Genomic DNA, 21,131 nt, shown 5'->3' on the forward strand with positions numbered 1-21,131 from the left:
GATGCAACACGCCTACCAGGCATCTTTAATATTGGCAAAAGTGACTGATAACATATTTTGATAATATAACTGCATTTGGTAATCTTGCTAGTTTATATTGATGGCATAGCTAGCATTTTAATTAGTTTGATTTACTTCATGTCATGTTTTCAGATTGGATCTGGTTCCTCTCGTCTTGGAACAGCAACAACCATTAAAGGTAGACGTGATCTAACTTGAAAGTTACCTCTGACTTTAAATTTCTATTTTGGTCGTAATAAAGGTAACACAGTATCATTTATTCACGTGTAATGAAAAATAATTCTCAGTTACTTTGTAGATAAAATTATATATCTTAACATTAAAATCATTTGATTTAAATTATGTTCCCCTTTCATCATCCAAATTTCATAAAAGTACATGCCAATTTGCATTACTTTGTATGAATTTTAAATTTTGATCTATGAGGAAGTTCCTCCTTGAGGGAAAATACTTTCATGGGTTTTGGTGAAGTTCATGGAAAACTAAGTAATTTAATGTGAAACCTTTTGAACACAAATAAGACACTAAAAAAGAAAAAATTTTTCCTATATATGCCTTCTATTCAATACATCTATTTCAATTAAATTCATTATTATTTTTCACACTGTAATTTTACAACTTACTAATTTTCCCTGGGAGGGAATTTTATGTTGTTTCAAGTTGTTATTGCATAATTTGCATTTCCTTTTTAAAACTGCTCTCTTTAAAGAAATAGCTGTATTAGCTAATGTTACGGAGCTTTCCATATTATTTGGTTTGTAGCACTTCGAGAATAATTATGTGACCTGACAGTCCATGATACTGCTCATTAGTTTAATGCATTTTCCATTATTATAACCCTTGATTTACAAAAACTGCTGTAGTTAATAGGTGTCTACTGTATTCCTTGATGTCTTTCCTTGTTATGCCATACTGTACAGCCTTTACTTTTAATATAATATCTTCATGTGTCTCTCTTAACTTTGTAGGAGATACAGACACAGCTAAGACTTCTGATGATATCAGTTTAAGTCTGGGCCAAAGCTCTAGTCTTTGTAAGGAAGGAAGTGAAGAGCAAGGTAAGAACATTGTGTTTCCTGGTGACATTATGTATTGTGGTGACTAGGGTGAGTTGGTACAGTATGCTGCTCATATTTTGGCAGAAGTTTATAACAATTTGATACGGTATTTTTTTAGAAACATTGAACAAAATGACTTGCTAGGGTAACAGTAAGAGTTACAAGTACTTTTAGCTTTCTGAAATTCCTGTATACATATTCTGCCAAGTAAACAGAGAAACTTTTTGAGCATATGCCCCAGAATGAATATGAGATGGGAGATAAGAATCTGCTATTCCTTTTGTTGGTCATAGAATCTTGCCTAGCTCAGTGATAACCTCGTATGTAAAACTGTTCTTTTCCATTCGGTATGACCTCTAAATGCCAGCTGCTGCATTGTTTCCCAATCGCAGAAACAACAATGTCTTTTGACAGAGAGAAGTAACTTGCTGTTGGACTTAGAAACTATGCCTGCCTCCAACATGGTGCCCTCCTGTAGCAGATTTTTAATAGAAATTTTGGCTTTAAGTGATATTTTTTTCTCCTTACTCAATTCCATTATAAATGAGTATTTTGGATTTTATAGAGTTCCTTTTTTTTTTTAAAGAACTGCCATATTTTCAAATTTGATTTTTAATTTTTAAACATGAAAGGAGGGCTGTGTCATACCCATTTCAAGTGCAGATTATATAATCAACAAGCCAGAATTGAATTACAAACTTGTCTTCCTATTTCCAGTCTGTTGTTTTTATTAGCTATGGGTGGTGTTTGGTAGGCAGGCAGACCGATAAATTTCCTGTATTTAAGTATGAAACTGATTTATGAGATTACAGATAGATTGCTGAATTAAAACATTTTCCCATTAATTTAGTACTAATTTAGTATTTTACCCAGGCTCAATTCTTACAAGCATGTTTTGTTACTGGTACTTGGAATTTTAAGTTTATCACTGTCACTTGCTTTTTTTTTGGAAGTACAGGAACCCATTCATTGTTAATTTGCTTTTGTGGACCACCCTTCACATCCTACCACTCCCTCCCTTAAAAATACTTCTCAACATATTTTATGGTATAGAAGCTATTTTCTTGTAAAAAGGAAAGTGAATTAATTACTTTGAGAATTACAGTATTCCTTCTATAATATATAATCATCAGTGTGTCTCAAAAGCTAGGTAATGATCTTAAAGGGGCTGGTGCCACTAGACTTATGGGTAATATGTCTGTTCTCATCTGGAAAGCACCTTGTGCGAGCAAGAATGTTGTAATCTGGCAGGCTGGGGATTATATTCACACAGATCTACCCTTGCAGATACATACTGACTGAGATAACGACGTATACGCTCACTGAGTGCGTGCTACTGCCCAGGAGAGGGGCGGCACACTTCTGTAAAGCTTGTGGGCCATGTGTCTCCCTCGCAGCTGCTCAGCTCTGCCGTTGTAGTGTGAAAGGAGCCGTAAACAACATATAAATGAGCAGGAATGGCTGCATTACACTAAAGCTGTACTTGGAACAGCAGGAGGAGGGCCACTTTGGCTCTGTAGGCCTCCTTTTATCAAATCCTGGGTTAGGTCTTCTTTTAGGCACTTTATACACATTCACTCAGTTAATCTTCCTGGCAAGCATCTGCAGTAAATACCATTATTATTCTCACTTTATAGGAGAGCATGTTACGGCTTAGAGTGGAGTTATAAGAAACTTGCCCAAATTCACCCAGCTACAAAGTGGCAGTCCTGTAATTCAAATCTAGTTCTAAATGCTGCTTTTTTAATCACTGTGCTAAACTGCTTTCATATAGTTTTATAACTTGCTTTTATCATGTCATCTTTTTCCATGTGTTTAACATTTAACAATTATTATGAGTACTCATCATGTACCTATTACTGTTCTAAGTACAAGAAATAAATTAGTGAATAAATAGAAAAAAATTTCTATCCTCATGTGACTTCCATACTGTTAGTATGGAAACATACTGTTATAGATAAGTGTGTATGTAGTGATAGAGACAGAGGATAGGGAGGGCTGGGGACTGTGGGAATTGTGAGTTTAAATAGAGTGCTTGAGGGAAACCCTTGCTGAGAGCAAAGACCTGCAGGAGGTGATAGAGTGAGTTGTCAGGATATTTGGGGGGAAGGAGGCTGCCTCACACAGAGGTAACAGCACGGGCGAAAGTTCTAAGGCAGGAACACAGCGAGTCTGGTGCAGGGTAGGTGAGGGGCCAAATTATATAGGCCGATAAGCCATTTGAAAGATTATGCTTTTAATTTCCAGTGAGATGAGGAACTGCTAAAGGGTTTTTGAGCAGAGAAGTGACATCATCTGGGTTACTTTTTGACAGAATCATTCTGGCTTCTGTGTTGAGAATATATTAAAAGGGGCAAGGCTGACGCAGGGAGCTCAGTGAGCAAGTTATTGCAGTAATCAGGGAACAGAAGTGGTCTGACTGTGTGGCAGATGTTACTGAGAGAGGATGTGTTGATGTATTTGGCTGTATCATGTGATAGAAGCAGTAGTCAAGGATGACTCTTTTGGGTTGAGCACTGGGGAGGGAGGGAGTCCCCGGTAACTGAAAGGGGGGAGGCCAAGAAGGAGCAGATTTAGGGTGGGGACAGCATGGTGGAGGGTAAGAGAGGGAGTTCAGTTTGGGCATACCAGGTATGAGATGCTGCTAGACTTCTAAGCAGCAATAATTAGTAGATAATTAAGGTCTGGATTTCAAGTGAGAAATCTGGGTTGAGGTTTTAAATTTAGAAGTTTTCAGTTTACAAATTCAAAAAAAAAGAAAAAAAAAGAATCAGTATGTCAATTGTGGGGTTGGGTTAACTTGAAATTGGTAAACTAACAGGGAGAGCCAATGTGATTACTTGGCCTGGAGTTTCCGTGGCCTGAATCCCTGACCCAAACAGGTAGAGTTTTGGCTACCATTTGGCACCACCTAGTGGCTGTCATTTATTCTGGCTTGACTATCAAAGGGGGCTCTTCTGACTCTCTGGCTGGTTTGCATTTACAGGACAGTGACCTTTAGTTAGTTGCTTAGCAATTAGTTGACTAGTTGGCACTTGTTTTACCAACGTGATTCAGGATGATTGGGAGAAAACTGAGGATGTGGGGGTGTATCCTCTACATTTTCTCTTCTAAGAGGTATTATCTGCAGTTTCCCTCTCCAGCCTCACTCACATCTTCCCTACCGAAGATCACAGCTCTAGTCCATCCCCATACGAGTATGGGGGCTGGGTAGAATGTGAAGGAACTAATTACAAATATCTCCAAGTTTTAGTTATCATGAGGCCAGAAAATTCAATGAGACCTACAACAAAAGATAGTATGAAAGAAAAATGAGCAGGTCAAACTCTTGAGCTCTGAGCCACTCCAGTGTAATAAATCCGGGAGACTGAGAGCAGCTAGTCAGGTAGAAGTGTTGGATCCCAGGGACCCCAGCATCTCAGGGAGAGTGCAGTGATCAGCTTTGTCACGTGTTGCTGCTTGATAGGTCAGGTTATGTGAGACTGAGACTTGACCGTTGGCTTTAACAGTGTAGAGCTTGTTGGTAACTTTGGTAAGCTTTTTCATGGAGTTAGATTAGAATACATGTAAGAGGAGAAGAACTGAAAACAGTGAATATAGACTACTCAGTGAATTTCTGTAAAGGAGATGAGAGATGTAAGGTGATAGCTAGCAGAGGAAGTGAGGATAGAGGGGAAATTTGATTTTGTAAGAATATGTAAGAGAAATAACAGCTTGTTTTTTTTTATAACTGATGAGAATGATCTAGAAGAGGAGGGAAGTATGATTTTTGTTTATAAAAGTAATACATGTTAATTTTGGAAAATACAGTTTAGTATGAAGAAGACAATTAAAATTAAACACTTCTGCCACTGAGATAACTGTTGGTAATTTTTTTTGGCATATCACTTTCCCCTTACTTTGTATTGTGACATCATTCACAAAGCATAAAATTCACCCTTCTAAAGTGTACAGTTCAGTGGTTTTTAATATTCACAGATTTGTGCACCCACGACCGCCATCCAATTCCAGAACATTTTCATCTCCCCAAAAAGGATCTTATACTCATTATATTCCCCATTTCCTCCTCCAACCAGCCCCTGGCAACCACTAATCTATCTTCCGTTGTTATGCATTTGCCTATTCTGGACATTTCATATAAATGGAGTTACATAGTATGTGGCTTTTTAGATCTAGCTTCTTTCACTTAGCATGCTGTGGCATATATCAGGACTTTATTCCTTTTTATGGCTAAATATGATGTATTCCTTTCCTACAAATGTATGCACATATACCCCTACTATCCTTTTTAACTCTGACAAATGAATCACATTTTTTATGGAGTGCCATTTTTTTTTCACTTAAGTATTTCCTTATATTATATAATCTTTGAAACATTTTGAGTGCCTTCATGACACTAAAAATAAGACAGCATTATTTACTCAACCTCTTTTTTGGGACATTTTTGTACTTTTGTGTTTTAAGAAGTTTTGTAACAACCTGAGATGAACAACTTTTTGCTAAAAACCTTGTAGGCATATCTGATTTTATCCTTTAGCACATATTTCTAGAAGTAGATTACTGATCAAAGGGTAAGTGTACTTTTTGAATGCTTTTGGCTCTATTGCCAGATTTCTTTTGCAGAAGGTTGGTTACATCAGTTTGCACCACCGTGAGCAGTATGTGAGATGCCTTTCTTATCCTGAACAGCACTGGTAGCAGTCATTGAAAAAGAAGTTTAATTAGATGAAAAATAGTATCCCTCTGGGTTGATTAGAGCTTGTCTTAGATTATATTGCTACAACCAGTAAGAAATGTATAAGAAAGCATATTTATTTGAAAATTTCCTAAAACCTCCTGAAGTTGATCATTATTATCATTTTAAAGCCTTTTGTTGTATATTAGAATTAGTGACTTTTAACTTCTTGCTTAGAGTTTTTTTTAAATAAAATTCATATCTTTGAAATGTGACTATTGCACCATTCCATGATTGCTTATTAGAGATATGTATTGAGAGTTTTTAGAAATAGCATTATAAATTAATACTACAGAAAAGCAAACACAGTGCTGACTTAAAAAATATATTTATTTATTTTTATTATTTTTTCCAGGCAACTAATTTCATTGATTCTTTTTTTTTCTTTTAATTGAAGTATATATAGTCAGTTACAATGTGTCAGTTCCTGTTGTACAGTACAATACCCCAGTCATCAGTGCTGACTTTTTAATTTGGGTTTTTAGAGACTATAAGAACCCAAGTACAGTGGCTCAGTTTTGGACAAATGAAAAGAACATTGGATTCACTTATCTTGAGGACTTCAAAACATGTGATAAAGCCGAGTGGGTCATTTATAAATCACAATCTGTATGGTACATTCTAGTTTTTAATTATTTAAATCTAATCTACATTTAGTTTTTTTTTTAAGTACATAAATAGTTCTAGTAGTTCATCCTTATTTTATATTAATCTTAGGGGAAAGTCTGTATTTTTATTATTTAAGATACCTCTACTGGAAAGAATCTGACTTACTATAGAATCTGTTACTGGATTTTTCCTATGTAGTTATGACAGATAAGACAATAATATTTGTTCTTATTGAACTAACAGTTGCAGATATAACCATCCTTATACATATGTAAAAAGTCCGCTGTTGTGCAATGTGGTTGTCAAGCTTTATTTCAAGATAAATTACAATGTAGGTAGTTGGATAGATGGATTTATTTATATCTGTACTTATATGTGTATAGAGTATATATAGTAGCTCAAGTAACTAATCACTGCCAAAACTAGAGGGTTAAAGGAATAGTCCTACAAGTAAAGGGGGTTATATTTTTTTCATGAAGCATTTTATAATTGTTGCATCAATGATGAAAGATAAAATGCATTATTTTATGCTGTAATTATGGTTTTAATTTTTTCAACCACTATGAACAGTAAAATATTTTAGATCATTATATCATATCTTGTTTGGGCATTGGTCAGCCTTTGTTTTTTTGCTTGTTTCTGATTACTCTAGGTTTTTGTGGATTTGTGAAACAATGATACTAGTTTTTCAAAAAGATTTTTTTATTTTGCTAGATAAAATAATGATAGCTACCAGTAATTGTACCAGGCATTGTACTAAGCAGTGTCTGTCATTAACTCAGATTTTATCCTTTAGCATATATTTCTAGAAATAGATTGTGGTACTCAGTGAGATTGATACCACATTTTATAGATGAGGAAACAGGCTTAGAAAGGTCACCCAAGATTACTCAGTTATTAAGTTAGAGATAGAACTCGCATAGAAATCCAGGTCCATTTTAATATAATTCTTTATTGCCTCTTATTTGATTGTTGATAGTTTATAGAACCATTTCTGAGGCTATTTGATGATTTAAATTTCAGTTCATTCCATTAGTAGAATGCTTTCTTTGTATAGCTGTGAAATAGAAACCAGCCCTTTGGAATGACTGGCCAGCTGTTATTCAGTGAGCTACTTGAGAATTCTTTATGCTTGATTTACTGTATGCTGTGAATTCTTTCCATTGTTAAACAGTAGAAAAACAGATTATAGATTTGTGTTAACATTTCCAAATATGTGTTTGAAACAGATTTGGCAACTGATCGGAAGCTCTTCCGTCTGGTGTCCAATGATTCCTTCATCTCCATTCAGCCTTCTTTATCCTCATGTGGACAGGACTTACCAAGGGATTTCAGTGACAAAATGAGCCTGCCAAATCAGAGCCACCACCACCATGTTGATCAGTCCCTGTCCAGCGCCTGTGACACAGAAGTAGCTTCCCTCGTCCCTTTACATTCACACTCTTACAGGAAAGATCACCGGCCGCGAGGTGTACCACGGACTTCCAGCTCTGCTGTGGCTTTTCCAGACACTTCCCTGAATGACTTCCCTCTGTATCAGCAAAGACGTGGGTTAGATCCGGTTAGTGAGTTAGAATCTTCCAAGCCTCATTCTGGATCCAAAGAATCCCTGGTGGAAAATTCTTGTTTATCTGGGGAATTACAGCTTGTTGGTGAGCTGAAGAGCAGTAATTCTCAGCCACCTACCAGAAGTGGGAAGAGCAGACCCCTGAAAGCAGACAAAAGCATGGACAGCTTGCGGAGCCTGAGCACGCGCAGCAGTGGGTCGACGGAGAGCTACTGCAGTGGGACGGACCGCGACACTCACAGTACCGTCAGCAGCTACAAAAGCGAACAGACCAGCTCCACTCACATAGAGAGCATCTTGTCAGAGCACGAGGAGTCTCCCAAAGTCGGGATGAAAAGTGGTCAGAAGAAAGAGTGCTGTGCTGACCCAGAGGACAAGAGTAGCTGTGCCAGCGACAAAAGGACTAGTAGTGAACAGACTGCCTTGGAAGTGAGTGCAAATAGTGGGGCTCAGGAGGCCCAGGGGTCTAAGACCTCTGATGATATGCACAGTCAGAAAGATCTCAGCACCTCTGCCTCCGAAGAAGCCAATAAAAATCCCCACGCAAATGAATTTACTTCACAGGGCGGCACGCCTCTTGGGAAAACTGCTGAAAACAAAGAGGAGCAGAGCGATAAGTCAGCTGTTTCGGGGGATTCCAAAGTTGGTAAAGATGTTGGTGGAAAGCAAAAGGAAGGGGATGTACGGCCTAAATCCTCTAGCTTAATCCACCGGACAGCCTCTACCCATAAGTCAGGCCGGAGACGGACAGGAAAAAAACGGGCTAGCAGTTTTGATTCAAGTCGGCATAGGGACTATGTGTCCTTTCGAGGCGTATCTGGCACCAAGCCACATAGTGCTGTATTCTGTCATGATGAGGACTCCAGTGACCAAAGTGACTTGAGCAGAGCATCGAGTGTTCAGTCTGCTCACCAGTTCAGCAGCGATAGCTCGTCCAGCACCACTTCTCATTCGTGTCAGTCTCCTGAGGGCAGATACAGTGCCCTGAAGACCAAACATGCCCCTAAAGAAAGGGGCACTGACTCTGAGCACACACACAAAGCCCACCTGGGCCCTGAGGGGGCTGGCAAAAAGCGGACAGCACGACGGACTTCCAGCACAAATAGTGCCAAGACCCGGGCCCGAGTGCTGAGCCTAGACAGCGGCACAGTAGCCTGTTTGAACGACTCTAGTAGGCTAATGGCACCTGAAAGTATAAAACCCTTAACCACTTCAAAATCGGATCTCGAGGCCAAAGAGGGAGAGGTGCTAGACGAGCTATCTCTGTTGGGACGGGCTTCCCAGTTAGAGACAGTCACTCGCTCTAGGAATAGCTTGCCAAGCCAGGTTGCGCTTCCTGAAGGTGAAGAGCAAGACACGGTCAGCGGAGGTAAGTAAATTACAGGCAATTTCCCAGAGAGTCACTGCAGGTTTTGGTACTACTGAGTAGAATCCTTACTAAAGTGTACTGTGTGTTAATATCCCTCTTCTACTGTGTTGTTAAAATAAACTTCCATGAAGAGGGAGATGCTTATCTTAGAAAAGGTTTCGGTGTAAACACCAAGAAAATGTTTTGTCAGTTGTTATTTAAATGTATCGAATTGTTCTCCATGGCATTCACCTCTTCTGAGCCAGTTGCCTGTTAATGTTTTACCAGGAATAACAAAAAGTTGGCCTTCTTCCTCCACTGTACAACCACAGCAGCAACAAAATGTAGAATTTTATTAGGGCACCGAGCCATTTTTAGCTAGTTCTTATACCCTATGTGCCACTGAACTTTTGGAATTAGATCATTCAACCTGTTATATAAGATTTTTTCAAATATTGCTTTAGCTCTGACTGTGTACTTTGAAAACTTGTGGCTCTTTTTTGTTGTCTCTTTACTTCTTGCTTACTCAAGTTTCAGGCATTAAAAACATTTTATTTTTTTCTGTAACTTCACATAAAAGTTTATTAAATTGATACTTGTAGTTTATATTGGCATTTATTATCCATTAGTAGATATATGATGCTTCCTATAATAACAGTGATGGTGTTTTGGTTAAAGTAATAGTTTATTCAGGTTTACGGGAAATTATGCGAAACTCGACAGGTGATTTTATATTGTCATTGTGTATTAGCCATTTTCTTTATTTCAGAGTTGTTTCTTGGTATTTCCTCCTGCCCAGAATAGTTTGTTTATTCTGTTTTGGTTAATGTGGAATCTTGTTCTTCAGTAGACTTAGAAGAATGAAGTCTTCTGTTGCTAGCATGTGGCTTCTTTATCCTCTATCCCATATCCTTTCATAAAGCTTGTATCTTTAGTTTCGAAGATTATAGTCTATTGCGGTAGTAACGTTCAATCTGTTATGAAAAGTTAAGCTGAATTTTTGTTTTTACAAACATTCTGAAACGTAAGGAATGTGATTTTTCGCCCAAAGAATTCTAATTTCACCCACAGTATTTTAAAAATCTATAATGTGGTAAACATTCTCTTGTTTCTCTTTCAGTATAGGTCCTAACAAAGATTAATTTCTATTGGGAATGTGAAAAAAAAGTGATCTTTGGTACCTAAAGAAGGAAATAGTCTATCAAACCTAAATATTGAGAACTAATTATATTTGAAGTGATTATAACCATTTGGTAACAATATAGTAATTAAATTCCCTCAAGTCTGATGTGGCTGTCATTGTTTTTCATTAAAGGTCTGAAATGCTCTAAGTGATTTCCCACACAGATCATATCAGATATGTTCACAGTATTCAAGAAACCATTGGGTTTAAATTACAGCTTAGTTTTTATTAAAGTCATCATTAAAATCAATTTTAAGTTAATACGTAATGATAGAAAAATATTGTCTTTCTAAATATTGTTGAACTGTAAATACTGAAATATATATAAGAGCTCTAGTAAATCTTACGTCTTTGTATTTAAAATGTCATCTCCTTTCTATAGGGAATGTAGGGGGTTCTGTTTTTTAGGAAAAGTTATATGAAAGGTCTTAACTTGCTTCTGAGTGCAGATCTTTGACTAATATGAGCCCTCATTTTTCTGGATTCCAGCTTTTCATTTCTTTTGTTTGTGTTCTTATTTTTAAAACAAACAAATAAACCAGCCATCAACTATCGATAAATAATGAACTGAAAATTTCCATGCGCTTTAGATGGAATAAATGTAATCATCTGTGGGCTTTTCAAAAACATCTTTTTTGCCAAAGGAGGGTATTTTCAAGGCTATTTTTGTTTGAGCATCATTGTATTTAGAATAAGAGCAAAACTAAACTGCTTAATATATTGGGTTTATGTTTGGTTGGTTTTGATCACATTTTATTAGGGTCTTCTTTGGGCCTTTTGGAAGGTTGGACATGTGGGAGGGGATATACTTTGGTTTTCATTATTTTAAAATAATATAGAATCTCAAATAGGTAGTATATGTTGTATGAATGCTATTAGTCCTTTTGGCAATTTAGGAGAAATTTTTCTTGGCTGTCTGTTTTACTTTATATATTGTACTCCTGAAATGTGTCAACACAGCACAGGATACTGCTTGACCATTCATATGCCTGTACTTAATCCATAAATAGACTTCATCCTAATGAACTATGAACTTGAACATGTTGATGAGTTCTCTCATGGTTTCTTTTTGTCTTGTCTTTAAGCTGAATGGTATTGGTAGTGTGGAAGAATGGAACTAGGAAATGTACTTTAAAGTACTAGAATGAAATACTCTAAAATAGGAGGTTGTCTAATACAGTGACATGGAGTCATGACACCTGTGTTAGTATTTGGGCTCAGCTATAGTCCTGACTCTGGGAAAGCTGCTTCCCTTCTTTGAGTCCTAGCTTCTGCATCTTAAAGTGGGGACGATAATAGTATCCATCTCATGGGGTTTTTGTGAAGAATATTGGGGTTAATTGATGTAAAATGCTCCCGACAGTGCCTGGCACATAGTAAATGCTTAATAGTGCTGCTGTTTCTGTTTTACAGACCAGTTTGTTAGGCTACTCCTGTCCTTAAAGTTGAAGAGAATGATTAAATATAGAAATATATTAGAAGTACTCTAATTGTGCCATTGTGAAACTCAGTATAGTAAAAAATAAAAATACCTGAATTCATAATTCCTTACAATATCAAAAAGAAAAACATCTTTATTGACATCTAATCTAGTAATATGGATTTTAATCTTATTTTGGTAGCAATATGTCATATAATTTATCTTTTGATATTCAGTCATATAACAAGTGATTGTTATAGGATTTCTCACCGTTAATCAAGTATTTTGGTTAAAGTTGGATATTATCTGTAATGTTCTGTGTGTGCTTAGGCAGGAAATATTTTAGATTCAGACTCAGGCATTTTCTTTTGTTGATCTCTTGTTTTTACTTTTTCTGTAATAATTACAAAGTGTATCATTAATAACTTATGACTAAATATTTTAAGAATAAAAAAGTATAGGCAAGTTGCATATGATAGAAAAGTATCCTGTTTTCTTTTGGGTCACTTAAACTTATTTACTGCATAGTTCAACAGACAATAAAGAACAACCAGAATGGAAAGGTTTATATTTTCTGTATTATTCTTGGTATTTTTTCTGAATTTCTTAACTTGTTTTTCTGTTTGAGAAAATTATTTTGAATGTAATGTTTGGGTCACCATTCTGTGAGCATCAAATAGGATCCTATTATATAATATTTTTGTGTTGGGAACCAAAGATATTCTTTTGTTGAGGGAGTTTTGCTTTATTTAAAGAAAAGCCAAATCTCTTTGATAAGCAATTCATAAGTATTTGTGCCATATGTGTAAACTGAAGGTTTATTTTGGTTATTCTGATCCTAAATATCATTGAAAGAAAAGACAAAGATGACTGGACAGACAAGAATATGTGAATTAAATCTTTTGTATTTTACTAAATAGAAGGACTCTAAATTCTAATGAACTTAATGTTTTGATTTTCCATTCCACATGGTAAGTTAGAAGAAGGAAATTAGTAGCAAGGGTAGGGTGTTTGTAGAGGCAAAGTGATGACAGCAGAAGAAATCCACTGCTAACTCTTCAGAAGCTGGAAAAACCATACAAACCAGAGCAAAAAAACAATGGTGGGGGGGCCATTAAATGCAGGGGCAAATTATCTCCTTTAATATATTCAGGGACATCATAGTATCATAACTTAATGCTGTATTAAGTATAATGCTCTAATAAATGTATTTGTGACTGACCCAGATACATTAGGGAAAGATTATATTCCATTTAGTCTATGCTGAGTAGAAAGTTTAGACATACAACTGCATAGATGAATGCTCATTAAGTGTGGTAAACAGGTTTGGCTGCTTCAGTTACTTGGAAAAATTATGGTCTGTTAAAACAGTATCAAGAAAAGAGGTATTTTATTGATAAGGCAAATAAGGATTTATGTATAGAATTCCTAAATCAACCCATTCTTTCTAGCAGCAGTAAAGTTCTGGATAAGGAATCTAACAGTTACATTTTAATACTACCTCTAATTTCTAAGTGGACAGTCTGTCAAGCCATTAAACCTGTGCCTCAGTTGTAAAACAATAATAGTAACTGTTTCAGCCTGTCTCACAGTTAATGATCAGACCCTAACAAGCTTGGTTGTGTAAAAGTGCTTTGTATGTAGATTTACTATGAGAACCAAGAAAGACACTGATGCCTTTTAATCACTTATAAGGATGCTTTCCTTTTCATATATGTCACTTGAAATGTATGTTCTTCACTAATGACCTCTGACTGAGTGACTCTCCTGAAAATATATTCAAAATTGTTTCTGAGTACAGTTTTCCAGCAGAGGTCTGTCTTTCAGACAATATGCAAAGGATTGAAAGAAATTAGGTACCACCTATGAAAGTAAGTAATCCTTAAACTATATCATCTAGGAACTGTCCTGTGTAATGAGTCCAGAGTATCATTTAACTTCATCTACCCAGCGATATTTGTTTGGCTGCCTGGGATTATGGAAAGTATCAATAAGCATATGTAAATTCTTTAAGTCAAGACACAGCTGATAAGTTTGTGGTTTTTTTACTTGTTGATTTGCATATCAAAAACTAGAGTGTCCCTTAAAATATTTTCATAGATGGAAATTAATTCAGAATGAATGCTTAGAAGTTGTGCCATGGATTCTTATAAGCATTTGTTTCTATATTAGAATAAAATCCTTCCACCCTGATGTTAGCATTGTTCTTGGCTGATATGGAAAGTAAGAAAGGGAAAAGCTGTTGAGATAAAATAGATTTAATGCCTAGACTAAAATACTTCCTTTAAAAGTATTTTTGCAAAATCACTGAAATACTCATTTCTTCATGTAGTAACTTTATTTTTAAGTAAGATAATTTTTACCTTGAAGAATATTTCAGTGTATTTCAGAATGTTTGCATATGTTTTTTAAATTTTCTGAGGTGTGTATATATATTTGTTTCATACTTTCATCTTTCTTTCTTTAAAATGTTTGCTTAAACAACTTGCTTCTGATTCATTTGTGATACCAAAACACATGTTTATTTTTATTATCTTCCCAGATTTATCCCTTCTTTCCTGCAATAGACACTGTTCACTGAAAACAACACCTTTCTTGAGGAATTTCTTCTGTCTGAAATTTTATTCATTCATTTAATAGTAATTGAGCTATCGCAAGAGGCTAGCCGTAGCAAGATATGACAACTAGAAAGTAACTTACCACCCATGAATCCTTTCACTAAGCAGTCAGCTGTATCTTTCTTGTCACTTTTAAGTGGCATGCATCTTTTTCTATACATAGTTTTGCTCATAACTTTCCAATTTTTGGAATAGAATATGAACAACCCTCACCTCTTACCTTGCCATGTTATGCTCTTTTGTGTAACCCAGTCATCCTGAAAGTATATTAGTGCCTTTAATACTTCCCTTGTTTTCCTTCACAGAGTAAAACAACCTGGTAGTCTACTGTTTTAACACCCTCATTTAAAAAATTAGTGCATTAATATAATTCATAATAGAATGTGTAGAATTTTCCTTAACTCATTGAAATAAATGGGAAGTAACTCCTCAGGTAGGAGGTGTGTATTTTGTTTTCTTTGTGATTTTTTCGGAATAGTTCAGACCACAGCTGTCTAAAATGTCTTGGGATATCTGTGCCTTATGCATGAGTTGCCCTTAGGCACTCAGTAAATGTTTAAACTTAATTGAATGATTGTATCACTAACCCAGAATTAAAGAGCTAAATTATCTGAAGTTCTCTTTTAAACTTACTGTGATCATAACTCAGTCTCTTGATGTTTTGTTTTTTTTAATTTTTGTTTGTTTGTTTGTTTTTGGGTGGGAGGTAATTAGGTTTACTTACTTATTTTTAGAGCAGATACTGGGGATTGAACCTAGGACCTTGTGTACACTAAGCATGCGCTCTACCACTTGAGCTATACCCCCCCCCCGCCTTGAAGTTTTTTTTTTAACACAAAGAAATGATTAGAAAATCAAGACTCTTATAATCTAAAAAAAATTATTAAAAAGCTCACATTTGTCTAATTATCTGTCCTTGAAAGTTATGTCTTTCATAATTTTTATCGCTTGAATGTTTGTGATTTTTTTTCCTTTACCTACACGTGCATAAAATTTAGTTGTACCTAGAGTGCTAAATTTTTACTATTTGCATTTTATACTCTTGTTATACTAGCTAATTTATTCTTTGCCAGGGGATACTGAGTTTTAAGCAATGTCAAAATGTCAACTTCAAAACCAGGTTTTAAAACGTGTTTTTTCTCTCTTCTCTGGCTTCCTAGTTAAAAGATTTTGTTGTTTTCTTTCTCTTATAAAGGATTAAAAAATTTGTTTTGCAATTGTATTGTAGAAGTGAATTTTCATCAAGTAAGGCTATAACTTGTGACTAAATATGCTTACAGCAAATTATTTTAAGCTTTAAAGACACTTTTTCTCCTTGAACTGGACCCCCGATGGAACCTGTTCCAAGTGGAGATGTTCTGTATAAGTTTCACTTTACCAGGGAGGCACGGTTTAGTCTTGTTTTGACCATAAATTATAGCATAGTGTTTCAGTCAAATGTGTGATCCTAGCTACTGTTGAAGTAATGGCTATAGTAAACACTGAATATTCTTTTATCATTAGATATTTATCCCGTGAATACTACAGAGGATAACACAGGCAGTAATTATAACTCCATTTTAATACATTGTTCAATGGATGTCTAAACTTTCATCTTGACGTATTTCTTAAACTATTTTATTAAGAAAATAGTGTTAATAGTTATTTTGCAGATAACAAAATATAAAATGATGTGTTACTAGCAAAAAGAAATATGTTTTCTGAAGAAGCCAAAGAACATTTTGACTGTAAATGGACACTAGTTTGTCTTTTCATCCCAGTGCTATGGAATAACTAGCTTTTATTTAAAATTAGCCCTATTAAGTCTTCAGTAGAAAGGAGATAGTAAAGAAAATCATTTCCTGTTTCCCTTCTCCCTATTCTCAGCATTCAGGTGTCTTATATTGCTTTTTTCTAAATCCTTTTCAATAATTTTAGTACATTTATGGATTAAATTATTTTCTGTAAATTATATCTGGGTAAATCTTACTCTTATTTTGGTTGAAACAAAATATCTAAAACTAGAGAGAATGTTTGAAAGTTTCTTAATGAAGTAAATTGATCTGTAAATTGAGCAGTAATTTATTACAATAGAATATGAATCTTCAACATAATTTCAAAAAATAAGTCTTGAATTGAGATTTAAAATAGTGATTTAAAATTTCATAACCCAAATTAACCTTACTGATGTCTAAGAATTGTTAACAGGTATACAAATCACTCATCTAATTTTTCATTTCTTTCAAGTGGCTTGTCTTCATTGCATTGTTTTACCCTTCATCAGTGACTGCCCTGCCAATATTATATGTTTTCTTCTCTGTGACAGTGCTCGTTGCTGTTTCCTTTATTGAGGTCTTGGTTGTCAGGAATAGGCAGAGCACGCAGTATGCTTTGTAGATTGTGGTGACAAAAAGTCATCCTTGACTTTCTGGGTCAACACTGACCAATACAACTTTCTGTGATGATATTCTGTATCTGTACTGTTTGGTAATGGGAGCCACTCGCCACATGTAGCTGTTGAGCGCTTGAAATGTGGTTCATGAATCTGATAAACTGAACTTTAAATTTTCTTTACTTTTAATTAATTTGGGTGTAAATAGCCGCATATGGCTAGTGGCTACCATATTGGACACTGAGTTCAAAATAATGAGATTTAATCAGCGTTATTTGTTCTCATAGGTCATATATAATTTTTGTATATATAGCTTTTACATCACAAGTAACAGCTTTTTCACATTTAATGGAATTTTTATTAAATCTCAGTAAAACTGGAGAAAGAAAAACAGCAGTCCCAGGAGTCATTTGATTTGGATTCCAAGCTGCAAAGCCCAGTTCTGATTTAATTGTCTAACTTTAGAATCTCACTGTAGTGCGGGAGCTGAAAAGGCTAGAGGTAATGTAAATTGCTGTCCTCTGACTTGTGACTTACACTTCTTACTGTCAGAAGCTTTCTAAGTGGATGAAATAATTTTGTGCTTGTCATCCCTTTAATAAAAGAAAACAATGCCTAAAGACAGAGAGGTCCATACCTTCTGGGGGTAATCTGTATGTTTCTAATTATAATGGTTTAATTACACAAAGAATATTTACTGGGACAGCCTGGGGAGGGGATTAAAAATGTAAACATTTAAAACTATAGTTTATTAAAGTCAACACTTAAATTGATAGAAATGGCTGTTGCTAAGCAGTATAATGATGAGAATTAGTAACACTTTTAAAGTCAAGACAGATTGTAATAGAACTGAAATCCAAATACAACATTCTTGATTTTGTGATCCATTTCATACTTGCTAAAAAAAAGTTTTCATTTTTTTGGGAAAAAAGGCTTTCTGAACTAAGTTGTTTTGCCTTTATTCATATGTAGTATCAAAATACCCTTTCTTAAAATGATACTTAAAATATTTAAATCACCATAAGAAACAATTGTTTTAGATTCAAATGGATAAACATCAGTTTGCATTTTGTTTTAGAAACCTAAATCAGTCAATTGGTATGGTTTTGTAAAATTTTATGTAATTTTATTAAGCCTTGATTGTGATTTTCTCATTGTTAAATATTTGGTTTTAGTGTGGATTTGTTTTACTAAGCTATGGGTATTTGAACTTGCCATTTTGCTGATTTATGCTTCCTAAAGTAGAGGGGCCAGTTCCGGGGCAAAAAGTTTGATGGCAACAAAGTACTCTACAGTTAACATATATTCATGGTATCTTGAATTGAACGTTTAAAAACTTAGTTGTATAACCTAGCAGTCATTGGTTTCATTTATGCTGCCAAAATTGTGGCACAGGGTGGCGTGAGATAAACTTCCTGCCTAGTCCTTGTTGTCACAAGCGAGGTACTACCACTGCTGCTTTTGCTGTCTTCATGAAAGTAAGAAACTAATGCCATTTTCTCTTTAGTCAGAACTAACAAATACATAATGTACTTACAAGGCTGACTTAATTAAAGGGCTAGTGGAGGAATATGGGACTAAATAAATGAGACTTTAAGATTTAAAACAGCATATTTAAAATAGAAAATTGAAGTTGAAGAGAAAATGGTGAGGCCAGATAATAGAAACATTATTTTTAAAGAAACAATTATCTTTAATAAAAAAGGTATGCAGATTCCCTGATATGATAAACAGTGAAAATATGAAAACCATTGGGCTTAGTCAGGTTTGCTTTACCTTTGAGGGTGGGAAGTCAAGGGAGAGACAGGCTCAGCTGCTATTAACATCTCTGACCTAGGCTCCTATTTGACCTAAGTCTGTCTTGATGCAGCAGCACAGGCCAACGAGGAGGCGGTGTCATTTCGCCGTGAACGCAGCACATTTAGGCGCCAGGCAGTACGGCGCCGGCACAATGCAGGGAGTAACCCTACCCCTCCTACATTGCTCATCGGATCACCCCTAAGGTATGGTATTTTAAAATTCCACCAAGCTTTAGCATGCATGTAACAGACCTTCTAACCTGTTCTGTCACTTGCAAGAAAGTGTTTATTAAATAGCTTTGTTTTTTTCCTTCCAGTTTCTCTCCTATACCTGTAAGCTCTTTAGGCTTTCTCTGCATGTGACCATGAGCCTATTGCATTGTGCATGTCTTACGCTGCATTATTTAAACAAATGATCTGGTTGGTTTAGCCAGTTTTAAATCAGAAAAATCACTTTAGAGCAGTTATAAAAATGTAGAGGCCTTAAGTCAGCTTTTCATTTTTTTTTCCTACTCCAAATTAATAGTATTAATGCAGCATTGTTCCCCAGCATCTTGAACAGTGCTCATTGTGAACAAATCTGGACTGATGGGTGAGCTCATTGAGGAGGAACAGATAACTGACCTTAGCTTGATAAACCAGTTTGATTATTTTGTTTCACTAAAATGTGATATATTTTGAATTGCTTGAATATGAATTGCCAGGACCTAGTAAATGACAGGACACTAGAATATTTAATTTTTGGTAAACTATGGTTAATTGGGTGTGTGTGTGTGTACATGTGTGTACATTTGTGTTGAATTTCTCAACCACTATAATATACCGAACAAAAAAATTTAAATTTTTTCCAATATTCCTAATTAAAAAAGGATCTATTTATAATCTTGGCCATAGTTTTTATTGAAATTTTAGTAACTTTTATTCTCAATTGTGTTAAATCTAATGAGTCTATGACTTCAATTAAAAACCTATTCAAAAGTCTTGTGCTTTAATTTAAGAATATAAATATGGACAAAAATATATGTGCTTGCTTAAGCAGTGCATATATTATTATACCATATACTATTATTAATCTCTGTCCCAAAACACCATTACCCACATTATTTTCCTAAATTTTAATTTGAAATTCAAAGGGGGGAACATTTGGTGAAGCAACTGCTGTTGAATGCATGCAAGGTTGGAAGAGAGAAATCCCTCCTCTGTTAAAATCTTACTCAGGAGAGTAGCAAAATCCTTGTTCCTTTAAAATACTGCTTTATTTTATATTCCTGGGATTTAAGGCTTGATTAGTTTTCTAGGCTTTACATTACAGTCAGGAACTTTATCTTTCACAGGTCATGTTCCTAATTAATCCTGCCGTAATACGTAATTTATAAAATGGAGTATGGATTAGTTAAACCACTGTTTAAAATATAAAAATGGGAGTACAACCAATGAAAGGAAACATTTGGTCTGGAAGCTTTTTCTGAGCACTTTTGCTTTCTGTGAGCCCTCCTTTTTTATTTCCTTTGCTCCCTGAACTAACATTTTTTGTGTGATGGACTTGGGGTGTAGTCCCAACCTGCAGAAAGAGTTCAGCATTTCATTTTACGTGGTGTATTTTGTGTTTTCTGACCCCTTCTTTTTCCTTTTGAATAATACTTGCCATAGACATTTTCTCTGCTTACCTTCTCACTCCATGTTGATACTTCTTAATTCTTTTTTTAAAATCTCTTTTTAGTCTTAAATCCTTTCACTCTCTGGATCTTACTCACCAAACAAATGTAGACAATTTTTTTCCCTCTTCTCTGCCTGGTGGAATATTAAAGAACTGTATTCTAACTCCAGTCAACCACATAGGATTTCTCTATGTTCTTCTAAGGTTTTAAATATATCACCATTCAAATGAGGATATAGCATGAAACTTATTTGTAAATGGCTCACATTAGAATTTTTAGAAAGTGCTCTTCCAGTAGTCAACATGTAGATTTTGTTAGGGTTCCATGATACTTCCGGTACAAAGTTGCATGTATCTTAAATAGGCTAATCTCATTATGGATGAAATAAGATAAAATTTAGCTGTGAGGAATTAGGAGAAACACCAATTTAATAAAATCATCCTTTTTAATTGCAAAAATATTCAGATAAAGTATAGTGGTATTAATTTTCAGTGTGAATTATGTAATGATAATCTCATCTTTAGACAAATGTAGCATGGTCATGCAAAACTTGAAAAACTTGTTTGTCAAAAAAAATGGTACAGATACGATAATACTTCAATTATACTTACTCTATAAATATCAATAAAATCTATTAGCTTATTTTAAACTTTAATGAATAGTATAAGTAATCGACAGTCTAAAAAGCAACTTGGTAAAATGTGTGTCTCTAAGGATTGGGAGTGAATTATCAATTTCCTCTCA

At 35.1% G+C, this 21,131-nt stretch overlaps 1 protein-coding gene across 6 annotated transcripts in view; it reads left to right on the forward strand.

The window, feature by feature from the left end:
- Positions 1 to 21,131, forward strand: part of PCNX1 (pecanex 1) — a 183,506-nt gene that overhangs the window by 47,548 nt on the left and 114,827 nt on the right. For 5 of the 6 annotated variants that reach the window (XM_064486077.1, XM_064486078.1, XM_031453981.2 and 2 more), the window contains exons 4-7: positions 154 to 199; positions 990 to 1,079; positions 7,653 to 9,359; positions 18,801 to 18,933. In XM_064486077.1, the coding sequence (XP_064342147.1) occupies positions 154 to 199; positions 990 to 1,079; positions 7,653 to 9,359; positions 18,801 to 18,933 (1,976 nt within the window). The remainder of the gene's footprint in view (positions 1 to 153; positions 200 to 989; positions 1,080 to 7,652; positions 9,360 to 18,800; positions 18,934 to 21,131) is intronic. The other variant, XM_031453983.2, reaches the window with a different exon arrangement.

Source organism: Camelus dromedarius, chromosome 5 (genome assembly GCF_036321535.1).
Source record: "Camelus dromedarius isolate mCamDro1 chromosome 5, mCamDro1.pat, whole genome shotgun sequence".
In the NCBI taxonomy this organism is placed as follows: domain Eukaryota; kingdom Metazoa; phylum Chordata; class Mammalia; order Artiodactyla; family Camelidae; genus Camelus; species Camelus dromedarius.